This window comes from Festucalex cinctus, chromosome 5 (assembly GCF_051991245.1).
Source record: "Festucalex cinctus isolate MCC-2025b chromosome 5, RoL_Fcin_1.0, whole genome shotgun sequence".
NCBI lineage: Eukaryota > Metazoa > Chordata > Actinopteri > Syngnathiformes > Syngnathidae > Festucalex > Festucalex cinctus.
In genome coordinates, this window is record NC_135415.1 from 16,358,880 (window position 1) to 16,386,450 (window position 27,571).

At 39.8% G+C, this 27,571-nt stretch overlaps 2 protein-coding genes and 1 long non-coding RNA gene across 19 annotated transcripts in view; 2 read left to right on the plus strand and 1 right to left on the minus strand.

Annotated features, from left to right (window-relative positions):
* Positions 1-11,282, plus strand: part of LOC144019788 (uncharacterized) — a 34,333-nt gene extending 23,051 nt beyond the window's left edge. For 2 of the 3 annotated variants that reach the window (XM_077523072.1, XM_077523070.1), the window contains exons 4-10: positions 1,625-1,775; positions 2,954-3,137; positions 5,142-5,285; positions 5,498-5,631; positions 7,462-7,673; positions 7,777-7,883; positions 9,771-11,282. In XM_077523072.1, coding sequence (XP_077379198.1) covers positions 1,658-1,775; positions 2,954-3,137; positions 5,142-5,285; positions 5,498-5,631; positions 7,462-7,673; positions 7,777-7,883; positions 9,771-9,828 — 957 coding nt within the window. In that variant the 5' untranslated portion in view covers positions 1,625-1,657 and the 3' untranslated portion in view covers positions 9,829-11,282. The remainder of the gene's footprint in view (positions 1-1,624; positions 1,776-2,953; positions 3,138-5,141; positions 5,286-5,497; positions 5,632-7,461; positions 7,674-7,776; positions 7,884-9,770) is intronic. The other variant, XM_077523071.1, reaches the window with a different exon arrangement.
* LOC144019792 (uncharacterized) lies at positions 7,143-14,469 on the minus strand. Its single transcript, XR_013283784.1, has 3 exons — positions 13,877-14,469; positions 13,725-13,809; positions 7,143-7,641 (listed from the first exon to the last, which is right to left on the minus strand). It is a non-coding gene; the product is annotated as an uncharacterized LOC144019792 (long non-coding RNA).
* kcnt1b (potassium sodium-activated channel subfamily T member 1b) overlaps positions 11,506-27,571 on the plus strand; it is a 66,756-nt gene continuing 50,690 nt past the window's right edge. For 7 of the 15 annotated variants that reach the window (XM_077523050.1, XM_077523057.1, XM_077523059.1 and 4 more), the window contains exons 1-3: positions 11,507-11,683; positions 16,797-16,845; positions 18,052-18,222. In XM_077523050.1, coding sequence (XP_077379176.1) covers positions 11,617-11,683; positions 16,797-16,845; positions 18,052-18,222 — 287 coding nt within the window. In that variant the 5' untranslated portion in view covers positions 11,507-11,616. Of the gene's footprint in view, positions 11,684-13,999; positions 14,636-16,796; positions 16,846-18,051; positions 18,223-27,571 lie in introns of those variants that run through there. The other 8 variants (XM_077523053.1, XM_077523060.1, XM_077523052.1 and 5 more) reach the window with 6 other exon arrangements.

Genomic DNA, 27,571 nt, shown 5'->3' on the forward strand with positions numbered 1-27,571 from the left:
TGACATCCAGGATGATTTCCCCGTACAAGTAGCATTGCTCATCTGAGGACTCCTTGTGAAATTACAAATTTTAGATATTTTGATTGTGGCCGGCTGATTAATTAGTCCGACATTACTATTTTTTATTTTTTTTAAATTTAACTTTACAAAAACATCTCATGGGCCGGATTAAACCCCTTTGCGGGCCTGATCCGGCCCACGGGCCATATGTTTGACACCAATGTTGTAAATGGTGTACAGAGAAGATCACAAAACTGCCTCATATTTGGCTGGTATTTGATGATCAGATTTTTATTTTGTTTCTTTTATATTTGTTGCTACATGAGTGGTAGGAAGTAAGGAACATAAGGGATTTTTCTGCTTTTTTGTTTCTCAGTAAGGATTATACATGTCATTCTCAACAATATTCAAAACAAGTTATTAGATGTACTTGTCAAATTTGCTCTGGTAAGTGCAGTTTTCCGAGTACAGTATATGAAAATGTTTCTTTTATGACATTAAATAAGATACAAAATGATTACATGGTTGTTTTGCTGCTATGCAATCCATTCTATCATATTACAAAAATCCTAGTTTTACAAAACAATAGAAATTATCCACTAGAAAGTTATGCTATCATTGTAAAATAAGTTTTCTCAAAGAAATCCACCTATTGTTGTGATTCTACGATTTGTTTGTTTTCTTTTGAGTATGGCCCTAATACTCCTTCGTATGAACCTTTCTATAACCTACCAAATAAAAAGAAATAGGAAGGGTTTGTGCCTCACACCGGGTCTATACTCATCTAAGTGTCAAAGTAATAACTGATGCAGTCTTATGTGAATGTGAGAGCATGTCAAGAATTCCGACAGCGTGATAGTTGACAAATAAAATGTTTAAGAGGGGTCTTGGGTTTCAAGCTGCAGTGACGGCGAATGAATCGTGTAGGGGAGGTTGATATTTCTTCTTGAAGCGACCGAGGTTGCTCACAGTACAAAACCGTAGGAGCTGTTTGTTTTAGAGCAGACTACAGACGGCCCTGGTGCAAAAAGAAACACGGAGCAACACATTAAGAAGATAAAACATGGGCGTGTACAATCAACAAGGGTAAGGGGGCACTACTTTGTTCATGTTTGTGATTGGCTGCCATCATGTCAATAGAAGAAAAAAAATAACTAAATAGTTCTTACTTTTGGCATATTTACATTTCTACAGACTGCCCAATAAAAGCATGTCCTTTAGTGCCTAATGTTTTTTTGTTTTTTTGTTTTTTAATTTAATCCAAAATACAAAAAAAAAAAAAGAAAGTAAAAATGAAATAAAATATAAAAACAATTTTTCATTGTTTTTCACTGGGCTGCGACAACTCATTGAGTTAAATGGTTGGCAAAAAAATAGTTGATTGCTTACCACAGAAAAAGTCTTCTAGAATAATAAATTTGAGCTTCTTTTAACAATTATATAATCAAGCCAAGTCACTCAATACTCACTGGCACAACATGGACATAATTTCAATGAGATCCAGTGCAAGAATTATATCATGAATTGTTCCTGTATGGAGATAATTATACTCCGTTTTGTTGTTCCAACTTAGAATCGCTTTATGTAACATCTTTGTCATTTTTTATCGTTATTTTCTCTTTCCAGGGAATCCATTGAGGAGCCACAGCATCAGCACATGGTCATTACGGATGGTAAAGGCGGCGCCAACCGCCGCATGTCGACACCAGACTCTTGTTGCGCACGGCAAAGCAAACTTCCCCCCAAAGATGTCGTCACTGACGTGATGTTTATGGGTCAGTGTCTGCTCGGGTAGTTGGACGGCTTATGTAAGATCAGATTATATCCAGAGTGAACAGCCGCAGACATATGGGAGAAAGTTCAGCAGGTGTTAATGTCAACATGAGGGTGCCATCTGGTTCGTCTCCATCGAGGGAGACATTTTGCTTCATCTTGACGAGGCGCCCTGGCGACACAGTCTGTCAGACTATACTTCCTCAAAGAACTTAATAAAAACAAAGTGATAGTTTGTCTCAAGGAACACGGATGTTTTTATCATACTTACCCTGCTATTAGCATTCTGCTTTCTACTTAGGTCACCATCTGTTCAAAAGTGGTTTTAAGGTTTCTCTACTTCAGTAGAAGATAAAGATCCTTAAAATTGCATTAAATTATATGTCAAGTTTTTATTCTACTAATTTCTAGTTCCTAATCATAAAATGGCTACAAGAGGCCGCCGTCGGTAGTCCAGCATCCTCAACATTCCAGAAAAATGCATGTTAGCTTCATTTAAGACTCTAAATTGTCCGTTAGTGCGAATGTTTTTTTATTTCTTTCATTATCTGCCCCGTTGACTGGCAACCATTCTAGGTTGTACTCCACATCTCACCTCCTCAATCAGGTATTCATCTGTCAACAGTTGAGCACCTTTTGATTTATTTTAATGTTATTTTACAGTGGTTCACTTCTATTGATACCAGTATGACAACATAGCCTGTACAGGTTTATATAACAGAAGTAAACTCACCCCGGGTTTTCACCGGATGCGGTTGCGGTGCGGTTGCGGTGCGGTCCGGCGACGCAAGCAATTAGATTCCATTCAGTCGAATGGTGCAGTTTACACCGCTTGCGGGTGCGTTGCGTGTCGACTGAGACACGTTGGGAAGTGGGCGGCGACGGAGCTGCCGGACCGCAGCTGTGCGGAGCCGGTGTGGATTGACAAAAAAATTGACCCGTCCGGAGCACGCAGTCAAGACGCACCGCACCGCAACCGCACCGCAACCGCATCCGGTGAAAACCCGGGGTAAGGTCGCGTAGTGCGTTGTGTATGACCTTGGAGATTAATCCCTATGTTTACAAAACATTCTGCCGCTCATTCACACGAGCTTGTTTTGCAATATGAAATTTTAATTTGTTAGGACGGCATAGTTTTAATGACAAATGTAATGGAGCGTTCGCGATTTTGTTGTCACAGTGGGCGGATGGACCAAGGACGACCCCTCCTGTCTGGTGGAGCAGTTCTGTCCAGAGTATAATGAGTGGAAGACAGCAGCTCGCATGGTCAAGCAGCGGGGCGACGTGGCCGTGGGCACCCTGGATGGCAAGATGTACACAGTGGGTGGCGCAGACAGTATCCGATGTTACAGTAATGTGGAGAGGTGAGCTGCTATGTGGTGCGAGATATGGATGACTACATTTGACTAAATTTTGGGGGAAAGCACTCACTTTTTGATGATAACACGCCCGTCCTCATCTCTATTTAAGCGAAGGTAGATTAAGCAAAAGACTAATTGTATACAATATCGGGCAGTATATGGCATAAACCTATATGTTTCTTCCAAGTACCCCACTCAGTGGTTCCCATCATCATCTTGATGAATCAATCAGTCGCTAAACTGCTTCGGACACAACAAACATGGCTGTGTCTTTGCTCGCAACTGTAAATGTCCCTCCGTTCCAGATATATGTTGCTAGACATGTCGCCGAACAGCAGAGGTCAGCATTAAGGCAGAATTTATTTGTGGCCTTGCAGACAACATGAGTCATTTGGGACATTTTCACAAGGACACGCGCACACGTACACTATATGCTCGGCTCCCACACTATCAGATAGCTTGAAGCAGTTGGCTACTCTCCAGTTCCCACAGAGAGGCACTTCTTGACAAAATGAGCCTTAATGATGAGCCAGAGTTGGGAAACATCCACTCCAGCCTGCCATCGTCACAGTTACCTGAATGTAGGCATTCCCTGAAGGCTGCTTCGAGTGCCGTTTTGGGCTTTTTTTTTTTTTTTTTTTTTTTTTTTTTTTTTTTTTTTTTTAAAGGCTTGCATGTGTCCCTTTCAACCAAACAGCAATTTAATAGAAGTGTAATGAGGAAGGTCTCCGGTTCGAGTCCAGGCTCGGACCTTCCTGGGTGGAGTTTGCATGTTCTCCCCGTGCCCGCGTGGGTCTTCTCCGGGTACTCCGGTCTCCTCCCACATTCCAAAGACATGCATGGCAGGTTAATTGAGCGCTCCGAATTGTCCCTAGGTGTGCGTGTGCGTGTGCGTATGAGTGTGGATGGTTGTTCGTCTCTGTGTGCCCTGCGATTGGTTGGCAACCAGTCCAGGGTGTCCCCCGCCTACTGCCCAGAGCCAGCTGAGATAGGCGCCAGCACCCCCCGCGACCCTTGTGAGGAATAAGCGGTCAAGAAAATGGATGGATGGATAATGAGGAAGATGCTCATGTGGGCAACACTTTCTGGCGCCTATGCCAGCGAACCGTGGGGCAAAAAGCAGATGACTTGCCAGTCAGTCTCAAGGTGATAGTAAATGATGCATTTTGTTGGATCCCATATCTGATGGCAGCTACACAAAATGTACCCTTTCCACTTACTTGGCTCGGCAACTGGTATTTAGAATATGGGGCAAGATGGCCACCCTGTCGCTTCGACATCTTGCACGGGCGTGTATCGGCTACCGGCTATCCAGTTATATATTCAGATCAGTGGTCCTTGTGCACTCCCTGACAATATGAGCACCAATGCCACCTACTGTAGTGGAAGTGCGATTACACTTTAGTTTATTACGACATACAAAAACAAAACAAAAAAAACACGTTGCCCCTGGGGTCCCCCACCATCCCCCGGGGTCAACACCCTCACTCCCTGGCATCGCACCGTGAACCCCCCCACCCCTGGGTTGTCTGCCCCCCTATTTGAGAAGGACTGACTTTATTATCTATGGAATCTATCACGTTTACACCATTATAGTTCCTAAATAATTGTATAATTTCACTCCAATAACACATCCCCCTGAGATTATGATTATGTATTTAGTACAGAAGTTGCAAAATTAATTTCTATAACACAATGTTTTGTATTACATAATAGTGCTGAGCACCATCACCCCATTGTTTTCCATTCAAACAGCCAGTGAAGCGTGACGAGCATCGGCCAATCTTTCATCGGACACGATTGATTCTGCGGCAAGAATTCTGCCTAGCAACAAGTGGATGCACAATTATGAGATTAGACCAAAAATAATAATTACAGAGTCTAACAAATAAAGTCCATTATGAGATGTAACATCTTGAATACTGCACATACTATGTCAATTTGAACCAAGCTGCTTGTTTTGCCTCTACGCTCTGACATTCTGACCCCCCACCACCACCCTGCCAGGTACGACCCAGACACAGACAGCTGGAGTGCGGAAGTAGCACCCTTGAGCAGCCCCCGCAGTGGAGTGTGCGTGGTGGCCATGGATGGATACTTGTACACTATTGGAGGACACGATGGTATTGCAGCCATAAATACCGTGGAGAGGTACTGCGGCACGATTTCTGGACGAAAGTACAATACATTATTAAAGACTGTGGCGAATGTTACTGAAACACTGTCTTGTATGCTTTGTGGGTGCACTTGTTGTTCTGACGTCGCTCGAAAGGATCTTATATAACAGAAAGAAAAACACATATTCCGATGACTAACAAAGTAGGTGTTGAATAGGTGTTGTTATTCTTTGTTGTTTGCTGCAGGTACGATCCAAAGATGAACGCATGGAGCAAGCAGGCGCCCATGCTGACGAGACGCGCCAGAGCTGTGGCTGCCGTGCTGGGCGATCACTTGTATGTGATTGGAGGCAATGACGGAGTCCTGGCTCTCAATTCAGGTATGATTCAACAGGCTTGTTAGACAGGCTCCCAACATAAGTAGTAAATCCTGTCAACAAATATTAAGCTTCAAATCATCGGGAGGATTTAATTGCTTGTAACGAGCAAAATGCGAAGAAGCAAGCGAATTAGAGTATAAATTTGGCCACGATGTCAAACATTAAAAGTGTTTTCCCCTGACTTGGCTTATTCTTGGCTTTTCTCAATTACCCGATGCACATTTGTTGTCACTATCTATTTATTAGTGTCTTAAAAGTAAATGGTCTTCACAGCATTAGAGAGGGCCTGCAGCAATAAATAAATTTTAAAAAACACCCTAGTTGTACTTTGTTCCTCCAGCAAAGTCAAGTGCCCCTTAAGTTGGACAATTCTCTCTGAATATATTATGTCTAACATCACAGTTTGAAGTGAGTCGCACATTTCCTGGGGTCCTGGGTTTAAATCTCAGCTCTTGCTGTTCCTCTAAAGCAGGGGTCTCCATTTCAATTTGAAAGGGGTCCACTAACCCGATCAGCCCAATTGACCGGGCTCCAGACGTGAAAATCACCCAACTGCAATAATTTCATATTCTGCTTTTTATTCAATTGTAAACATGTCAATTAATTGACAAAAACTTCTATTTCTTAAATAATTCAACTTGTTTTTAGTCTATTGTTCAAATCTTTCTTTCATTAATTTCTTGTTTGTGCAAATATTCATTTGTTAAATCTTTCAAGGAAGGGTCCCCATCACTCGTTATGAATACAATAATTTTCACATTAATACCTTCATGGCTCTATTTTGCCTTCTAAAATATAATCATCTTTATTCATCAGTGTTTTGAAGATAAATTTTGTTATTTTAGATGTAAATAGTTTGTTTATATCTCTGATTATTTAGAAACAAAAAACATATAAACCTTTTTTTTGAAGTAGTAGTGGCACCTATTTTTTTGGCACCCTCAATTTACATTCTGCCTCCCCCTGAATTTTTTTTTCTCGGGCCGTAGTTTGGACACCACTGCTCTTGAGGGACAGCAGAAGTTGAGTTTGTATGTTCCCCAACATGTTTATGTGGGTACTACTGCTTCATCTCGTATGAAAACCTGCATGTTGTGTTACTTGAGGACTCTAAACTGGTCCACTGTGAATGTTTGTTTGTCTATGTGCCCTGTCATCGTCTGGCGACCAATCTGGGGGAACCTGGCTTCTCGCCGTACATCAGTGGGGGTAGACTCCAGCCCACCCACGACTTGAATGACGACAAACACTATAGAAAATACTGTAGATGTTTTGTTTTGTATGGTATGTGTGTGTGTGTATTTTTTTTTTTTTTAAGGCCAAAAGCAACCACAAACTCCAGTTGTGGAACATGCAAAACATGATGTTTTTCCCCCCCTCTTGTTTTAGACTTTAAACACAGCCACCAGTTAGACAAAGGAGGCACAAATTGCACATACTTTGTCAGATCAACAACAAAACCCCAATACATGAATTCTGACTTTCATAGTGTAATTTAATACTTTGCTTACTTTGTTGTGGAGCGGACATGTCCACACATTCACACACGAAATCAGGCTGACCTTCCCAAAGATAAACAACAGTGATGTCATACTGCCACCCATTTGGACTATTTCCGTCCATGTGAGAAGTGCATGCTCGTGAAATTCCCACAACCTATTTTGGTCAAGTTTCAAGAGCTGCATTTTTCATTTTATATGAACTACAATAAAATAATTTGGCTATATCATAAAGATAAGATATCATTGTGCACATGGGGACACTTAAGGCACAATAACTACAATATATGTCAGTAAACGAAGCCTTCTTCTTACTGTAAATGTTTCACAGTGGAGAAATACAACCTGGAAGCTGGCACCTGGTCGATATGTGCCCACATGTCGACCCCCAGAGAGAACGCGGGCTGCGCCGTGTACCTGGGACACATCTACGTGGCCGGGGGCAGGGATGACCTCGGCTTGAGTCTGTGCTCAGCGGAGCGCCTCGACCCCGAAATCACCAGGTGGACTCCTGTTAAACGCATGAGAAGCAAGAGAGACAATGTGAGTGGGAGTCGAGGTTGGCCCTTTGAAATGTTAAACAGCAACGTTTTCCCTCACAGGGAGGTTGACACGACGAATGAGAAACAAAATATTTCTGTTTCAGGTGTCTCTTGTGGTGTTCGACGGTGCTTTGCTGGCTGCGGGCGGCACTGATGGAGTGTCCGATTTGAAAACAATCGAAGTTTACAATAGTGAAAGCAACACATGGAGGTAAGAGGAGAATCTATCCAACCCCTCACACCCACCCTCGTTTTAATTTCAAAGCTTGTAGTCAATTGTGTCTTATAATTAGCAATATTGCACACTCATTCCATTCAGTGTGCCCTAAATAGTGTTGATCAGACGCTTTGCTTCATTTGTTTAATGGCTTTTTCATTGCTTTATACTCTCTGAGGGGGGAAAAAAGTATTACAAAAAGGACCATTGAAAATGAAGAGAGCATGGATTCTCTCACATGAATAAACAAAAACATCAGCGTGAAGGGTTATAAAATCGTCCCAAATGAAAAACAACCAAACGCTTGTAGCTGAAACAGCATTTTACATTGCGATTTAATGATTAAAGAAACGGGAATATTTTTACACATGTGGAAGATTTTAAATACATGTAGATGAAATTAATATTACTGAAGAAGATGAATATTTTTACTTTTTTTTAAATTTCAAATTCACAAAGATAATACTGTTTATTTTTCTAACTCTACAACCACCATTTTGCTTTAAATTAGTATTTTTTAATAGATTAATTTTAGATTTATTTTATTTTTATTTATTTATTTTTTAAATATTTTTTGTACATTTATATTTTGGTTGTAGATTTATTTTCTCTACGTTAAATTTTGTCATTTATATTAATATTGTTAGTTTTGCTGCAATTGCAGTCATACACAGGCTGTTAACTAGGGATGTAACGATATCCACACATCATGATACGATATCATGATATGAAGGTCATGATATGATAATTATCACGATATTGTGTGGAAGTTGGCAATACAAAAAAGGTCACAATAGCTCATACTAAAAAAAATAAAATAAAATAAAAAAAATATTGTGCTTTGTATATTACAGCGATGTATATAAACAACCTATAATCTCTAATAACATTTAATATTGAGGCACTTGCTTGCTAAAGGAAGCACACATTGAGTTCCACCACACACTGGCTCACTTCACAAGCATATTACGTTCCCCTTCATCTGACAATTAGCGTCGATTTTAAACATAGAAGGGCCAAAACTTCCCTAATGAAAATTAAATTGCACTCAAAAACTAGCCAACAGAGGGTGCTAGAACTGCACAAATGGAAATCAACCTGACTTTACAATAAAAAAATAAAAATAAAATAAAAAGTGCTGCTTTTAATATCGTGACATGGCGACGACAATATATTATTCGATGCTGTCCAATGTAATTTTAATCTGTAAAAATATTGTATGACGCAGATGTTTGCTTAATACAAAGTTAAACTTAGCCAAAGCCTGATGTTGCACATTATCAGATATGGCAGATATGGCCATTATTGTTACATCCCTACTGTTAACCATATTAAAATGGCCATTGTGACAGGCAGTGCGGCCAATCAGGGGCGGCATTGTTGGGGGGCAGTTAACATGCCACAAAATTACTATGTAAAATGTTTTTCTAGTGTCTAATAGCGTCAAAAATTGTTTTTGGCATAGGGAATTCATCTTCTGTATAAAAGATGGTTGGCCGGGGTGGGGGTGGGGGGGTGGGGGGGCGTGTTTGTTGTGTGGGGCCACAGAATTACATTAATGTAACCGGGGGAGCAGATGTGCAAGGACATCATGAGCTATTACCGCCACTGGTGAGTCGTGACAGGTAGAAATTGTTAGAAGTGTATGTCAAATGTTCTCAAAGGTCAACCGATGAGGTTCTCAAATGCGCCCACTGCGATGCGGCTAACTTCCGCGCTACTTTCAATGACATTTAAATAAAACCGGACAGAGCAAGACTCGCGTCGAGACAGAGTAACTTTGTGATTCATGCGAGGCTCCTATATAAGCCTTGAGGCGGCATCCTGTATCTGAGTGCCTCGCTGTCTGAGCGTTTCCCTTTCTCTTGTCTGTTTTTTTAGACACTTTGGAAGCATGAAGAGCAAGCATCCAGGAGGCAGAGTGGCTGTGCTTTTCTGAGAGAGGCCCAACAATGGAGCGTTATTACATGAGCGGGACAGAAGTGATAGAGAAAAAGATAGGCTAATGGATGCCTGTGCCACGCTCCGGGACGTGCTGTGATAAGCTGCGAGCCCTGGCAGCATAATGACTGAATAATTGAACAGTTCGCTCAAAAATGAGTTGCATTAGTAAACCGCTGGTACAAAACAACTCCACGCATTGAATTGAAGCGCATTATGGGCTAAAAGGTTACATCACTGCTATTTTTTTGTTGTCCTCTGCTCGCATAGAAAAGTGGATCTTTTAGAGGTGGTCTATACGTGCATACACAATGGGAGAAGATGACAAAGTGTTGTGTGGATTATGTAAAGTACAGTGGAACCTCTCTGGTATTTAGATGCTATTTTACAAAGGGAATGATGTAAGCAGAGTGCAGTCTCAGAGTGAAGTTTACAACGAAGTAGTGCTGTCAAAGCTTTAAACTGCAGTTAACTGCGGAGTTAAAACTTTAACTCAGGATGTAATGCTTTAAAGGTTGATCATTGATAGCTTAAATTAAGATGCAAAAAACAACTCTATATGCTTACTAGTGGTGTGCATGTCTCCAATTAGAAAAAAAAAAAAAAAAAAGATTATTCAATCTCATGTGATACGATTTGAGGACTGACTTTCATAATGTCTCAAATCATCATTAAAGTTAGATGAGTGATAGTTTGTGTGAATGTGACTAAGTGGTGAAAGAGGTTTTAATGTATTATTTATATAGTGGTTAACCTGTTTTTACACATACGGTGCTCCGCATGAATGAGTACACCCCAACAGGTTTGTAAGAACACCTTTAGTTTCCTTTCAGAATTAAGATTTTCTATGGGATACTATACAGATACTCCCACAAAATGTATTATTGCAAACAAGATTTGTTAATTACAATCCACAGAAAAAGTAGTTTTTAAATTAAATTTATTAAAGTTCATGTTGCACAAATGTACATTTTATGTTAATTCCAGGCCTAGCAGACATGTTGCTATCCATAACAGTCATAGAGTTCATAGAAAATTCTAGAAGTAGTCATTTTTGTTGTGGGTTGCATGAATTTTTTTGCATTAGTTAATTTGATTAAAGTGAAGATTTTGTAATCTATGCATTCTATTACAAACTCACTTTTATGTTGTGGGTTAAGCGCAAATTCTGCAGAAAACATTTTGTCAAAATTTTGGAAATTGTTCTTATAGTCATTGAGATATTTAATAAAATTTTGAAATTTTTGAAGGGGGTGTACTCATATATGCTGAGCACTGTATAGATTATTCCTATTCTCATTATTCCCTATGAGGATAAACAAATATTTTTGGATAGTGAGATGAGATGAGGTTTTGAGAAGCTGTAAGAAGTGTGAAGATAATACAGAATGTTACAAATGTGGCTTATTATATAGTACTGTATAAAATACAGTGTTCCTGACAATAATACTGCATTATGTGTATTGCATCTGTGCTTCTTCTGCTTATTGCTACACAGTTTTCCTTGTGCAAGCAAACCCAAAAGCTCACACAGATCAAGTTTCGGGCAAATCTTGAGGAAATCAAGCGCCAGAGTGAGCGAGATGCGCCGGCACTGCACGGCACACCATAAGTGGCTGTGTGGGCTTTAAAAACGATGACGCTCCGAGCGCTCGTTCCCCTCGAGGATAATGGGCTGAAACGCAGCGAGGCTGGCTGAGCACAAGGAAATACGCGCACAGAGCTGCAAACAGCTTTTCCCGGAGACGACGGCCATCCAGCCCCGCTCCCCATCAGTGCGTGCAGAATGAATGTTTTCTTCAACTTGAGGGGGTCCATTGTGAGACAGATGATAGAGGACAGAGCAGCTCCAGGTATGTAGTGAAATGTATTCTCTATCTATTCAGCCATAAGAAGTTCTTTAGATGGAGTCTGCATGTCCACCCTTCTATTCTTTTACTATAGTGCTTGTCCTCTTTTGAGTCATAGAAAACTGAAACTTATCGCACCTGACTTGGGGTAAGAGGCAGGTCAATTGCAGGACACATACTAATAAATAATTGGTCTTCAAACCTGTAGAGAATTTAGTCTTTGGTGAACTTAGCAATAATCTTTTGTTGATGTTAATTTTTTTTGGGTCTATTTTTCCATGGTAGAAAGAAAAATAAGACAACGGTCGGTGAGCTATACTTGTGCTACTGAGTCAGGTTTACCATAAGGTTCCATTGTAATGTAGTTTTCCCAGTTATTTTCTTTTTTTCATAAGGTTGTGCAAGATCAAGCTTAGGCTAAGGTTAACTTTGTATTAAGCAAATATCTGCGTCATACAATATTTTTACAGATTGAAATTACATTGGACGCCATCCAACAAGTGTCTCGCCGGATGATCTGCTCTTCTTCCGAATTCTATCCATTTTTATCTGTCTGCCTCTGCCCACAAATTGTAGGGATTTTCCATTTGCTATCTGGAGAGCTTTGGCCCTGACGTTAAAATGGTTCGTACTCTTTCAGTCAAGGAGATGCTTGAATGCTAAAAAAAAAATGTAACTTTTTAACAATATGAAGTTTAGCCATAATTTCCCAAAAGTTATACAATATTGCTTAACAGATTTTGAAAGCAGTGACAAAAATATAATCTTTAACAGAGATTGAATTTAACATGCAAACAGCAAACTATGTAAACTTGATGACAGGGTGGACATTTCAGCTATTGTTAGCATTTCTCAAACAGTTTAAGCTAAATGAATAAATGTAATGAGTTTATGGTAGTCCTTCACTTAGCAACATGATTCCGTGAACAAGCTGTGTACTGTTTAACAAATGACATAGTGGACATTTTGACAACATCTAGCTACACACATCATATGATGAAAATTACAAAACATGAATGTAAATTCTGCACTATGCGCTGTTTCAGCCTCCACTGAAGAAAGACAAAATTCTGTTTGCATTGTCAATTAAAACATCAGTGGTCTTCTGAAAGGGGCATTTATGACATATTGACAGGGTTGACAGCAACATGTCCCTGAAGGACGCATGAAAAACGTCCAAAATGATAATAGAAATGGAATATCCATGATCAAATGACCTGTTTTATGAAATATCTACCTTGCTGTAGTACAGTATACTCGCGAGTATATTCAAAGTTTGAATGTAACTACTTGTAGACTAAATGCTACAAACAGCACATTTCCCCATAATGCCACGGGCTATTACTTGCACATGCACGAGTGAGGAATGAGCTTTTTTTTTTTTTTTTTTTTTTTTTTTTTTTTTTTTTTTTAGCATTTGGCACACATTATATCAAAATGTTAGAAAATTAAATAACTTGATTTATTGTGTATGCAGTGCATGATTTAGGTTTGGTGTTTTTCCCATAATGCAACGGGGCATTGACTTGGGCAGTAATGGCCTGTGGCATTATGGCAAAATATGCTATGTTTGTACCATTTAGCCAACAAGTACGTTCAAATGTATTTGTGAGTATGTTCGATAATTTTGAACGTAGTCAAGTCAAGTTCTCGCAAATACGCAAATACGAACATACTAACTAGTTAAAAATGTTTACTGAATATTGGCAGTTCCATGCTTCCGTACTGTGGACAATAAAACTATGTACAAACAAAATAAATAGTATAATTTAACTGCAAAGCAGCGTGCGGGACATGCCAACTTTATAAAATGAAAACAACACGAGAAACTTGGTAACTACTAGGTTATGTGTGCACATGTTTGGCAAAGACAGTCAGACTAATGATGATGTGATGGTGATGTTGATGATGACTAATGATTGTTTCTTTATTTTGTTACATTTTCATGATGACTGGGTGATTCTGATGAGAACACCAGTGGAATAACACCCATATATGGAATGAATAGTATGTATGTATGGGGGGAACTATTAAATAAATTTACCAAATTGTGACAGGAGGTTCTGGTCCGGCTCCAGCAATGTTTGCTACCACGGATAATAAGCACATCTCATCTCATAAGTGGAAGCCTGGAAGGGAAAATGACTCGCAGTTATTCTGCTTGCATAATAGCGACACAGTTGAGTGGTTACTGACCGAAAGTAGCCCTTTTGTGACAATTTTCCATCCACAAAAACAGCTCACTGCTTGGTCGGTAGATGGCGCGGCGCCCGTAGGTGCCTCCAGGTTGAGACATGAGCGCCTTCCTCCCCCCCACCATCCTCCGCTTCCTCATCTGGTGTCCTCCAGAGGAAAAGATGCTGATGCTGACAACAGCATATTCTCGCCAGCCCGGGCTTTGCGTTTGTGTTTAGCTAGTCGACAACAAGAAGCGTGGCTTGGTGCGGCAGCTTGCTAAGAGACAAACGGAGAGGAATTCGAGTGAAATAAGGAGGCGGCACAGGGGGGGACGTAGTTCATCAAGTAGCTAACAAAGTTGTTGCTAAGGGACACGCGAGTCACTCCGCATTGGCGCGAAGCTGGGTTGGGCTGGCGGATTGATATTCAAATTAGCCGTCAGGTGTGTTGTAAATCTTTTTGGAATAGTGCGTCAACCAATCAGAGGTGAAGAAGACGGACTACTTTTTGGTGCTGCCACCTTGGAAGCCGCATCGAACGAATGACTGCTGCGAGCAGACAGCTAGCTTGACCGAGACGCGCTGCGTTCACGTTACGCAAACTCTCGGACCTTTTTGACCTCCCGAGTGTCTGTGTGTTCTCGGCGACGTTTTTGGGGAGAAGATGACACGGCTTTGTCACGGACACGGTGGCGGGGCAGACCCGCTGTCACGGAAGCAACGCCGGAGAGCAAGTTTACGCTGATGGGACCGCGATTAGGAGCGGGGACGCAGGCAGGTAAATGGAGGAAAAACAAGGCCACCTTCTGAATGTTACTTCGTAAACAAATGCTCTTGTAATTGTGTTTGTCGCAGTGATATAAAGTTGAGGAGAATATGTTGTTTAATTTGCTATATTTAACACTGTATTAAGTTATGGTAGAACTATGAGAGGAATAAATCGTGATAATTGAGCTGAGTCAGAGTTTTCCAAAGTGGGCTCAGGGTCCTAAATGGGTCCCCCCGAGTTTATTTTTAAGGGTCATCAGTGTATTGATAATTCTGAACATCCGGGCATTTCTGATCATGCAAACGCTTACTTTACATGTTGAAAACAAGCAACTTATTTTATTGCTTTTATACAAACCAAGGAGATTTTTATACTAGTCAAATGACATTTCATCACAATTTGCAATCAAAATAATCTCACAAATCAAATTACAAGGAACTAAAGTCCAATGCTTTTCAATGAGCGCCATTTTGACTCGTGACGTTTGAATATTTTGTTGCTATGTTTTTATAAATTACTGAACGATAAATGTGTTGGATCTTTTGATTTCCAATTCATGTTGTACTAAATACATGGCTTTTGTTTGTTCATTATTATGTTGTTGTGACAATTAATAATGACATACCGTATTATGCAATTGTTTCACAATTTTGTTTTTGTTTTTTTTTGGTCTGGTCTGCACCTGTTTTTAAATGTTTGCAATCTGAGCCATGATTGATTGTTTCCTGAGCCCTGAGCAACTGTGATGTTATTTCATCACAAGTCAAAATGGTGGTCTAATGCTGCATTCATGGACAAGAGGATGGTGGGAAGTCGGACTTTTCTGACTTCAAACAAGGAAGTGTGCCAGATTTGCGAAGTCGGGGGGAAAAATGGACCCCGACTTCTCAGTTTTCACTAGGGCTGCACAATATATCGAAAAAATATCGATATCGCGATATTGGCCCTTGCAATATGCATATCGCAAAGGCATGCAATAAGTTTTATATGGAATTTTATGCTTTTTATATGAATTTGACCAGTCAGATGCTAACTAAAATGTGCATCGCCATTCAATCGTTGAAAATTATCAAGACATAATTACAATGAATTAACTAAGATTACATTAAGGTTGCTTATTTTGCCACATGAAAAATGTTTTTCTTTCATTAGGTTATAAAAATGTAATTTCTTTAGGTACGATAAATATCGCAATAATATCGATATCGCTATGTTCAACAAGTATATCGCATATCGCATGTTTTTCCAATATCGTGCAGCCCTAGTTTTCACAATATGATTCTTTGGAGTTTGGTTTTTGGTGAACAAAATTTCAAATGTTGGACTTGAGCTGAAATGGTGGAAAGGAGAAGTTGTTAATAGCTACTAAGTTTAGTTTTGTCATTGAACAAATGTATGTTTGTTTATTTATGGAATATGGTACAATAAACCTTTATTGGACATGCAATGGGCAGTGTGGTGCAGTAGTGGTTCGCATGACTGCCTTAAAGTTGTCATTCATGACTCTAATGAGGCAAGCATTATAGAAAATGCAAGCTTGGATGGACAATTTTGCAATAGCTAACTTACTGTATTATCTTTGATTATAAATGTTCTATACTTTGTATTAACCTACAAACTCGTGCTTGTTTCCTCTTGCTCCATCTGCCTTTTTGACCCAAATCTGCACTGTGCACTTCTTCCATTCAGCAGTTATTACCGGTTGTGGCTCATCTATTATTTCTTTTGAAAACATAAGGGTCACTGTTCAGTTCACTGGTATGCTTGCAGGTCTGATACTATCGTGTTTTCCTTAAGAAGCATGCAACCTGCCCCATTCCATTGCCAATGTCCACCCACCCCTCATCACCTGTCCCCGGGTGCCATTAAGCCCACTCAAAGCAGCCCACACCATGCTGAAGCGACCACTCAGAACATGAGGTTGTAATCTACTACCCAACCTATTGTTCCCACTGTCGGGACTTCAGGGAGGAATCCAAACAGGGTGCCCAGACGCATTAATCAGGAGGCCGGGCATGTGAAGCCATTTGTAAAATAAGATCAACAAGGATTAGACAGACAAGACATGAATGAATGAATGGCATTGCAGCATCTGTGATTTATTCCTCAAAAGAACTCCTCTTGTCTCTCTCTCTTACACTGGATTTGTCATTCCGAAATGTCCCACAAGAGGCAGCCATGAGCCCTCCACGCCGATCATCGAGTTCCCATGGCGACAGGTAATTTCCCCAGAGGCTTTATTCCCCTTCTAGTGAACACAAATAACATACTTAATATTCTAAAACAATCATCATGATGCGCTTTTTCTCACAAATGGTGTCTAAAAAAGTCTGGATTTATTTCTCATAAAATTATAACTAAAGTTATCATTTTTATCAAGCAAAACATAGCATTATGAGTTCTATTGTAATATTAGGATTTTTTTTCTCTTAATATCCAACTTTAATTGAGTAAAATTACAACTGTTTACATAAAATTGCAACCATTTAGTATTTTTATTTTCCTAATTGTAGGACTTTAATCTCAACATTTTTTTCTTTTTCAGGTGGCTTATATATTTTACGTTTGTTTTTTCCACTATTATTCGTAGCAGGTTGTTAAAATAGCATCTGTTCATCATAGATTAATGCCCCCTCCTTGAGTACGTTTATTGCGCGCATTACTTTTTTGTTGGCAACATAACCTCGCACATTGCCCCAGACATTTTTTTTCCTCTGTTTTTTTCTACCGGCTGAAGGATGGATGTGGGTCATTGACGGTTCAAGATTTTACCAGATCCAGCACAGTTCATTTGTTATTATTTAAAAAAATAATAATCATAATAAAACACCTAGAATATTTATTCTTTATTATATAGAATTTTACTTGGGGTGTGAATTGCCTTGTACCTGGCGATCCGTATCACGATTCATAGGTCACGATTCGATTCGATACCGATTAATCCTGATATGAATTTACAAGTCGATTGTTGCGACTTTACTCAAATTTAGAAAATACCAATCAGTAAACTTGTACATGCATATTGTAAGATTTGTATGTAAATGTATTATTTATTGATGTGAAACTTCAGTCAGTGAGCCACTGTATTTAACAAACAGGTTGTAACCTTTTTCATGTTTGAACAGCATTGAAATAAAATATTAAGGCTTAATGTTCCATTAATATAACATTCTTCCGTGCTCAACGTGTGAAAGTTAGACGTTTTGTTGAATATTTTTCCATCAAAAAAGGATGTTAAAAAATCGATTCGGCTGCCTATTGAATCGATTCAAGAATTGCGTGCTGTAGTATCGTGATATATTGCCGAATCTATTTTTTTTAACACTCCTAAATTTTACCATTAACTACAGTTGAGAACTATAATTTAGGACCTACACTTTTCTGAAGCACATGAGCATGCTGATAAGTCTCCTTTGGTCATCCAGCAGGCCGTCTACTGAGAACCTGCAGAGGAACAACAGCAGCAACTCTGGTGTTATTCTGGATATTTCGGCTCTCAAGATGGCTGAAGTGGATACTGAAGTGCCTCCCCTTCCACCTCGCTACCGCTTCAGAGACCTCCTGCTGGGGGACCAGACGTTTCAGAATGATGACAGGTAGCGTAAAATAGAAGAGACACTTATACTTGTGAAGATCCTAAATGTGCACGTGTGTGTTTGTACATACAGTAAATACATTTGCTATCCACTGCCATGGACTTTGACCATGCAGCAGTGTCTTGTGCTTTTGGGAGTCTCCTATGGGTTGAATTATTGCTCTGGTTTAAGAGAACAACCAGCAGATGCTGTAGGAGGCCCGGGAGGGCAAAGAACCAGCGGAGCGTCTGAGGCGCTCTCCGTGGTGCTGAAATAAAGCTTGTAGGATCATTTCAGTGCTGCCGCAGAGCAAATGGACCGTAGGCTTTCTATTGCCTTTGCCAGCTGCATTAAAACTAAGGCCACATGAGAGTAATTCTAACTTTTTAACAACATAGGCACTTCTTAATCTGATGTGTTGCCAGGCAAACTGTTGTCTGAGTTTATTATTTCAAGTGGGAATGAATACAATAATACGTATGTAAATAAATAATAAAATATTAATAATTAAATAATATTAATAAAAAGAATAAATGAAATACTATTCTTAACCAAAGTGTATGATTTAAGTAGGGATAGACCGACCTATAAATGCTAGCAATATCCTCCTGACTACCAGCAATTCAAATTTGTGCTCTGTAGTGGACCTTTTTAAACCTGAATATCTCCCACCCAGTGCATACGATTGAATTATCTCCTTTTGTGCTCTATGGAGGACATTCAGAGCTTTCCAATGATACCAAATGTGTAGAGTGGGGCTTTGCTACCTTTGAATGCATCATAAAAGAAAACGGCCTGCCTCAGTGCAAGCACTTTTTAGGGAAGAGGAAAAGTGTATAATACTTTTTATTGAACAAATTTAGGCTTTAAATGTTGTTAGCATGTTTTCTATAAGACTCGTAAGAACACATTAAAGTATTGTTTGAATTATTTGAACTGTATTTGAGCCTAGCATTTAAGTTTTTAAAAATGTCCTCTGTAGTGAACACGTCATAGCTTAAAAATAAAAGCTTTTTTTTTTTTTTTTTTTTTCCTCCCCAAAAATGTCTTTTGCAGTATTCCAGTTACTTCACAAAGATTGGGGAATATCAAAATAAACATGATTCGACAATATTTATTTTTTTCCTGGTAGGCAAGAGGTTATAGTGACAGGCAGAACAATTTAATACTCTTCCACTAGCAATTAAACTGTGTCTCCACTTTTTGTGACATTTTTCTAATGTACTCAAGAGGACACTTATATACAGTAAGATATTTTTCATTAAAACAAATTGCAACGAGGACAGAGGTCTGCAAACTTTTCACGATAATGTAAGCAAATTATGGGTGTGGTTTACTAGTTTGACGCATAATAATAATAATAATAATAATAATAATAATAATTTGAATTGCTGAAGAAGAAAAAAATAAATTCTCAGTCAACCATGTCATGCTAATTTTCAAAAGTTGAATCGAGGCAACTGGATTCTTCTTGTTGGTTGTTTTTTTTTTTTTTTTCCTTGTTTTTGGTAAACGTTCAAAAATGAATTGGGTAATTATGTTATTAGGCTAATGATATATTTGTACGATTGATCGAATGAGAAACTCAGCAAATGCTGAGCCCCACCAAGCCATTACGTGAGCGTTAATGCAGCAGGGTTGTACCTTTCTATAGCAACCAGGTCGTTTTATAAATGTAATCAGTACATCCAACTGGCAACACATTGTCCATGTTATCTTCCCCACCTCAGGCCACCATTTGCTTGTGGATGCAGCAATATCTCAGCAATAAATCAATAACATTGTTTGGATGGCTGCTGCGCTTTGCAATTAGCTCATTGATCCGGTGCATGTGTGAATGTGGAGATTATTCCCGCTTGCCCGTTTGTCAAGACTCGACACGGGTGACGAGTCTCGTGCGACATGCCTGTAAATAAGATGTTCTGGTTTGTCAACGTCATTCGCCGTTCCGTCTCGACTCGGCTTTGTCGTTTCCGGTTGCGCTTGCCGTCACTTTCAGGGGCTCCATGCTGTGTGCAGTTGTCACTGAGATTTATATCAAAGGGGAATTATTTTGTCTACTCGTAACATTTAAAGTTGTGCTCCAATGTTTGGCGCTCCACAGGGACGCCATATATGCTGCGTTTGCCCTTGAGGCCCAGGATGTATTGGACTGCAAAGGTTTCTTTTATTCATGAAAGTGTCTTTTTGATCTAAAATGCTGAGATAAAATAGGGGGAAAGGTTTGTGCCAAAAACAAATAGCATTTTTATGTGAATGCCTTTCACATTTGTGTGTTTACATTTTGTTGAATCAATACATGGTAGTTGTGTTTCCAATACAAATGCACACACACACGCACTGCCTCCCTCTGCAGATGCAAATAAAGATGCTCAAGTAGTAGTAGACACTGCTATTGATGGTGTGTTCTAGTTCGGCGCTGTAATTGCTGGTTTTGCGAGCTACACGGTAGAAGCAAATGATGTCACTGAGCTTCAGGGACCCGCTGTTAGTTGATCCTCACGCTTTGTGATCTTGATTATTTCCTATGCCGAGGTCTTATCAAGTGAAAAGCCTGGAAACAAATTAGCCCCCAGAGGGACACGCACAGCCTCCCCCTCGCTGTCTTGATGGCCTTTGGCGTCTGCGTGCTTAACATTTGTCATACAGCGGGCTTGGCTGGGAACATTCAACCGCAGTGGACTGGTGTATTGAAGCAGTTAAGCTCTTAACATCATTTCAAGGCTAAGGAGAGTCCAGCTAGGAGGACGTTTTATTTACAGTGTGCAACACAGTTTGTGACATATTAAGCAGGAAGTAATGTCATGAAATGTTTAAGATAGCTGTTTGTTAAATGTGCATTACAGTCTGTTGACATAGTGGTTAGCATATCTGTCTCATGGTGAGGTTCAGGGTTTGAGTCTCCCTGTGTGGAGAAGGCTTGTTCTCCTCCCACTTGTATAGGTTTTCACCAGCTTCCTGCAATACATGCATGTTATGTTAATTGAAGACTAACTTGTCCGTAAGAATACATACTGTAGTTTGCATGGGCCATGTGATTGGTTTGTGACTAGTTCAGAACATGGATGAACATTCATGAATATTCATAAATTTAAACAATCATAAAATTTGAACAAAAAATTCATTACACAATAGGTTTGTTCAGTACTACTTTTGTTCTGAGTGCGACCAGTACGATAATTTTAACACCTACTATAGATGATTTCAGTAGACATGACATATTTGCGTGTCTAAACCAATAAGAACGCATAATTTGGATCATATCAACACTTCTGCTTCATGATTGGATCCCAGCAATAACCAATCACAATAGCGAGTTGATTTGCATGATGTTCGTGTTAAAAATGTTACATGTCAGCTTGTTAAGTTTACAACATGTTACAGCCATACTATCCCGGCGTCCACTATAGCAATAATAAAAAAAAATTAGATAACCCCAAAATAATTTTTCCATGTGGTTCTTATGTGGGAAAAGAGTCCAAAAAAATGCCCAGCAGAATAAAATGTGGGTCTGAAGGGGTCAAAGGAAGACAAATATTGCATATTGCCTTAAAATTCCATGAAGTTAATGGCAATTTTCTATTTTTGTAATTTCTAATTTGTAGTTCCCAATCGTAAAACAGCCGCCGTTATGAGCGCTGATATTTTGAAATATGACAGGGTATCAGTGTCACTCCTCACGCATTCCTAATATTCCTATTCCTATTGTAGCCCATCCAACTTTCACAAAGTATACAGTATGTGTACCGTGTACCACCAGGAAGATACACATTGCCCTAAAAAAGTATTCCTAGTATTTCCTACCTCTTGAACTTTTACATTTTGTCACTTTAGTACCATAAATGCAAATGTTTTTGTAATATATATTCATGCAGTAGAATTTTAAAGGTAAAAAATAATTTCGTTTTGGGATGCGAGTCTGCTGGGATAGGCTCCAGCTCACCTGCAACCCAATAAAGACAAACACTACAGAAAAGAGATTTTAAAAAATCAAAATGAGCGTCATCTTCATTGTCCAAGAATGTAAAAGTTAAACATACAAGGAAGTTGTGTAGTATGAGCGACACCAGTATTGCAGTAACAAGCAATTATGACAAACAAAGACATGACACATGAGAATAGAGAGTCTTACATAATGTAAGCGTACCATTTGTGCTGTCAGGCAGCTGTGCAAGCAATGTCGAGACATACAAATGACATACATACAAATGCCCAATTATCTACTTATTATTAATGAGATGATGCGTATGACACACTAGTCTATGCTAACTTTTAGAGACATAATTTCACCCCAAATTTCTTTTTTTCTTGGCGTAAGACTTTGGGGTTCCTGCTATATTTTCTTCTATTTTGATTTTGAGTAGTGATTAGGCTGTACTTTGTCTTCAGTGGTAGGTTAATTCTTCCTTGTTGCTTTCATCGGTATGATTTTATTTGATTCCTGCAAGCTGTAAAAATCAATGCAGCGAAAAAGTTACTGTACGTCATCAAATTCATTTCATTTGAAGTATGACCGGGCTATAATTATTGGATTGACGTATGCAAAAAGAAAAGTTTCAGACTGCACTTTTCAAAAGTAAATGTAAAACTTGTCACAGATGTCTCGACAGTCATCGGCTCGATGCCCAACACACCCACGAATCGCAGCCTTTCAGCAGTCACCTAATCAGAGGAAAGGGGAGGTGGAGGGGGGCTTTCCAGTGACGAGTGTGTGGGGGCTTAATGAAATAGGTGCTAAAATAGCAGCCGGGAGATGAACTGCAGCGCCAGAAAATGAAGCATTTTGTAAATACGAATCAAGTGCAGTTCCAGAATGAAAGTGTAGTGCTAATTGCGGGTGTTTCAAGTTGGCCAACCCTTGTTTAATCCACTTTTGCAAAGTGCTGGAGATAGGTTGAACGTGTGTTACCTTGTGGACATAAGCATGTGGGAGGGGGTCTCCCTCTACAGATGTTATTATCTCTAGAGTCTGATGTTTGACGACTGTAATAACCGCGACTGTGTGTGAGCTGCGAACAAGTGATTTTTTTTGTGTGTTTTTGTCGGGCTCGTATAAGTGTGTGTTTGTATGTCTGTGCGTGCACCTGTGCCATACTGATTATACCTTGGAGAATGTGTGGGTTTATTTCTCAGCGTGTCAGCCAGTGAAAGGGGGCTTGTCTCAGCCTCCGTCAGAAATAGAAGCAAGCCTCTTATACATCCAGAGAGGCAAAAAAACAAAGAACCGCGGGTGGAAAATTGCTTCCATCCATCTTTTCCTCTCTGTGTATAATCTTGTCGGGTGGTTTTTTGTTCTCTCTCTCTCTCTCTCAATGTGATTGAGACGGCGCACAGAAGGGGGGAATGTCGACAGAATGAGCAGTGTTAATTGGCCACTAAATCTCCGCTTGCCGCCTCTCTGTGAGTCAAGAAGTTGTGTCCAGAATGGGTGACCCAGCAGTGAAGCAGAGCAGCCATGTCATGTAGTGAGAATTTTTATCTTAACCACCTATTTTTTGCACATTTTTAGTGACAAGCCTGAATGCAGTGTAATACATTGGTACCATGATCAACATTCATTCCATGACCCTGGTTGAACTTAGATTGGGTGGACCGCAGGTGTAAAAGCAGTTGTTTTCTTTATTTTTTTTTCTTTATTTTTATTTTTTTTAAGGGTGGCCAGTAATTCAGTGTGTTGGCACTTTCCTTCGGACAACTTCCTGGTTCTAGTCCAAAAAAAAACAAGTTGTGACTGGCTGCTGGAGAGGTGCCATTTTTATTCCTGATCCCTGCCAAGGTGTCCCTCCCGCCAAAACTGCTCTGGCGCCTGTCTTGTGTGTATTCCCCTCACTTGGGCAACCCAACCGTAAGGGTGATATACTATTTTAAAAGTGTTTAAAAAGTCATTTTAAATTCCAATTTACACTGTACAAGTAAATCCCATATGACGGCAAGTCGAGTACTCAAACCAAGATACTTTAGACCAGTGGTTCTCGCACCAAGTACCATTCGTTAGCGAATTGGGCACCCTTCCATCATTGTCAGTCAGTCCTTTTTTGAAGCCAAACCAAACTGTAATTGTCTGTCCATCATTTTATTTTAACTACGATTCTATAATCACTTTCTCAACACTATTTTAGGACCGGCAGACAAAGGTGGACATTCCGTTAGTCCTTCATTCGCCAACCGTCAACAAAACGCGCGCCCGTCAGTGACGGACTGAGGAACAGTCCGTCGGTACTGACAGAACACCTCTGCAGTCAATATCCCTTTTATAAGCCGAATACTGGCAATATTCGGGTTTTGAAAGGCCATGTAAACATGCACAAAACCCAGACTATGCTCTTATTGTATTTATTTTTTTAGTAACCCCAACTTTCTAACCCGAATAGTCAGTCATGCGTTATCGGGATACCTCTAATTATATCAGTATATATTTCCAGATGTGCGTTGTTTGTGAGTTGCCGTTTACATTGAAATATGATGCGGGTATACCGGTAAACGAGTTATCCCTAATATTTCAGAAAACACAATTTTGAACTTAGCCCCAATATTGACTGCATGTAAACATAGTCACAGATGGATTGTCTTGGGCTTGTGCGTACTTGGGCTTGGGTTTAGCCACGCACCCAAAATGTAGACATATGATATGGGGAGAAAGAGTTTCACGCTTTCTCAACAATTCACTTTATTATTCTCAATCTTTGTATGTTTTCAGCACTTAATTTCAAATATATTTACTGTGTTCAGAAACAAATCACTTTACAGGCTGTTTTTATCACTAGGAAATGACATTTGAAACCTTGACCAACTCCTTGTCACATAGAGCGGAGCAATGGAAATAATGCTTCCAGTTTTTCTTGTTTATGGCAGAAGTGACCTTTGGACATGTCAGCATTGCGATTTCACCTCAGTGAGTTTGAGAAGCTGACAAATAGCCATATAAACACAAAGGAAGAAGAAAACAGAAAATGTAAAAATAAATACAACACAAAAGAGAGAAGTCATGTTTGTTATTGAATGAAGTCTGCTACTAGCAAGTTAGCAATTATCAAGTATGTATTGTAAATAGTTTTCAGACGCGTGCTAATTAGCCAGAGGTTTCTTTAGCTCATTCACTCGCAGACATTTTCACTGAAGCAAACCCCTTCGCTCCCGACTGTTTTACTGGATTTTGACTGATTTTGCAAGGCCCACAGAATATTGTGTTCTATTGCTATAAAAACATGGAACCTAAAAGAAAATAATTAGGAAAAAAAAAGTCTATTTCTATCTGGTTCTGTTTTACAGCAATTAGTATTAAAATATTGCTAAGTTTCATCATTATTCACAAATCTGTTTTAAACAATGGGCATTAAGAGCTGTTTGCAACATGGCCCTGGTTGATCTCTTATAATCCGCTGCCATCTACTGGCCCTTTTTATAATAACTACCATTGCTTTAATTAAGCATTCTGTTCTGTATGTTCTAGCTTAAAAAAAACAAAAGACACATAAATACGTTTTTAGGACGTTTTTGGGAACAAATAAATTAAAATGGACATGCACTCAGATAACACATTTCCTAATCTTGTGTGGATGCAGTTTTCCCAAAATCAACTTCTGACTGTTCTACAGACCAAGTGTTGTTATCACGCACAGTTCCGCTTAACCGAGTTTGCACTTTGGACCGCTGATGGCACCAAGTGGGTGGGCGACACTTGGGGGCCACTCGACTTGAGAGAGGCTGTTTGACTGTGATGCGCTCTCAGCTTGATGATTATTGCTATTGCCATGGCAAAAGTGCAGGCGCCAAACATTTTCATTCTCTGTTTTCCCATATTCCATGGGGCCACGTTTCCTCACAAAATGTTGGAATATAGTGAGAGAAATGAGGCATTGGATCAGGGATCAATCCCTTGTTACATCCAGGTATTAGCTGAAGTGACAGAGCTTGCATAAGCTCAGTCTGACTATAAACCCTTCAGTTCTCTCGCAGCACTTTTATTGCTTGAAATTATCCGGAACATTATAGTGACTAAGCACGCGGGACTCAAACGGTGCAGACAATTAAAGATAAACTACAGAGAGGACCATTAGAAGGATGCTCAGAGGAAAAATCATTTTCTTTGGAGCTATTATGTCTTAGCTGGGAGATCCCCTCCTGTGTTTATTCTCAAGCCTCCGTGCTTTGTCTCGCTTGCCTAATTAGCATCGGGGGTGTTGGCTCTTGAAATTTTGATAAGCAGCTGTGACGATGCAGCCATTTGAATGAGGCCATCGGGGTGGAAGTTCCTGCGTTGTTTGAGGTAGGCAGCGTCACTTGGAGGATTATGCTGGGATAACAGTATGAGACTAATGTGAAGTGAAGACTGGAGCTGCATTCTAGCGAGGTGTCCCTTTTGGGATGCTGATTAAAATCTGCACATATTTAATCATAACTCATGTTATGCACGGACTGAGGTGATTATCTATTTGGGTTTTGCCAGGAAAAAGCAATCGGGATATTGCTTATAATTATTAAATCCTCTTTTGATCATTAGGCATGACTGTATTTGTCTTTAAAAAAAAAAAAAAAAAACTAAAAGACTGTCGAACAGTAAACCTCTCCTCAGCGAAAAAATTTAATTCAAACACATTTTAAAACAACCCATCTAAAATATCATATTTTAACAACAATTTAGATATTCATCCATCCATCCATCCATCCATTTTCTTGACCGCTTATTCCTCACAAGGGTCGCGGGGGCTGCTGGAGCCTATCTCAGCTGGCTCTGGGCAGTAGGCGGGGGACACCCTGGACTGGTTGCCAGCCAATCGCAGGGCACACAGAGACGAACAACCATCCACACTCACACGCACACCCTAGGGACAATTCGGAGCGCCCAATTAACCTGCCATGCATGTCTTTGGAATGTGGGAGGAGACCGGAGTACCCGGAGAAGACCCACGCAGGCACGGGGAGAACATGCAAACTCCACCCAGGAAGGTCCGAGCCTGGACTCGAACCGGAGACCTCAGAACTGGGAAGCTAGATATTCATACCAGATAAATTGTCTAACCTTTAATCATTTAATGGTGTCTCATTACTCGTGCACTCTGGAGAAAGTGCTTCTTACCATGTCAATGTGAGAATTTTCACATCTGCTCCAAATTATAAAAATAAACAACCAAACAAAAGGATTCAAACTTACGGCGGCGTATTAGAGCCACATATATTTTTTATTTTTTTTAGAGAGAGAGGGGGAAAAAAAAATCACAGATTTACGAGAAAAAAAAACACTTTACGACATTATAAAATTGCGAATTTGAGACGGGGGGGGGGGGGGGGCGGGGAATGACAAACTTAAGTGAAATATACTCACAGATTTGTGACACCTGCGATTGGCTGACAGCCAGTCCAGGGTGTCCCC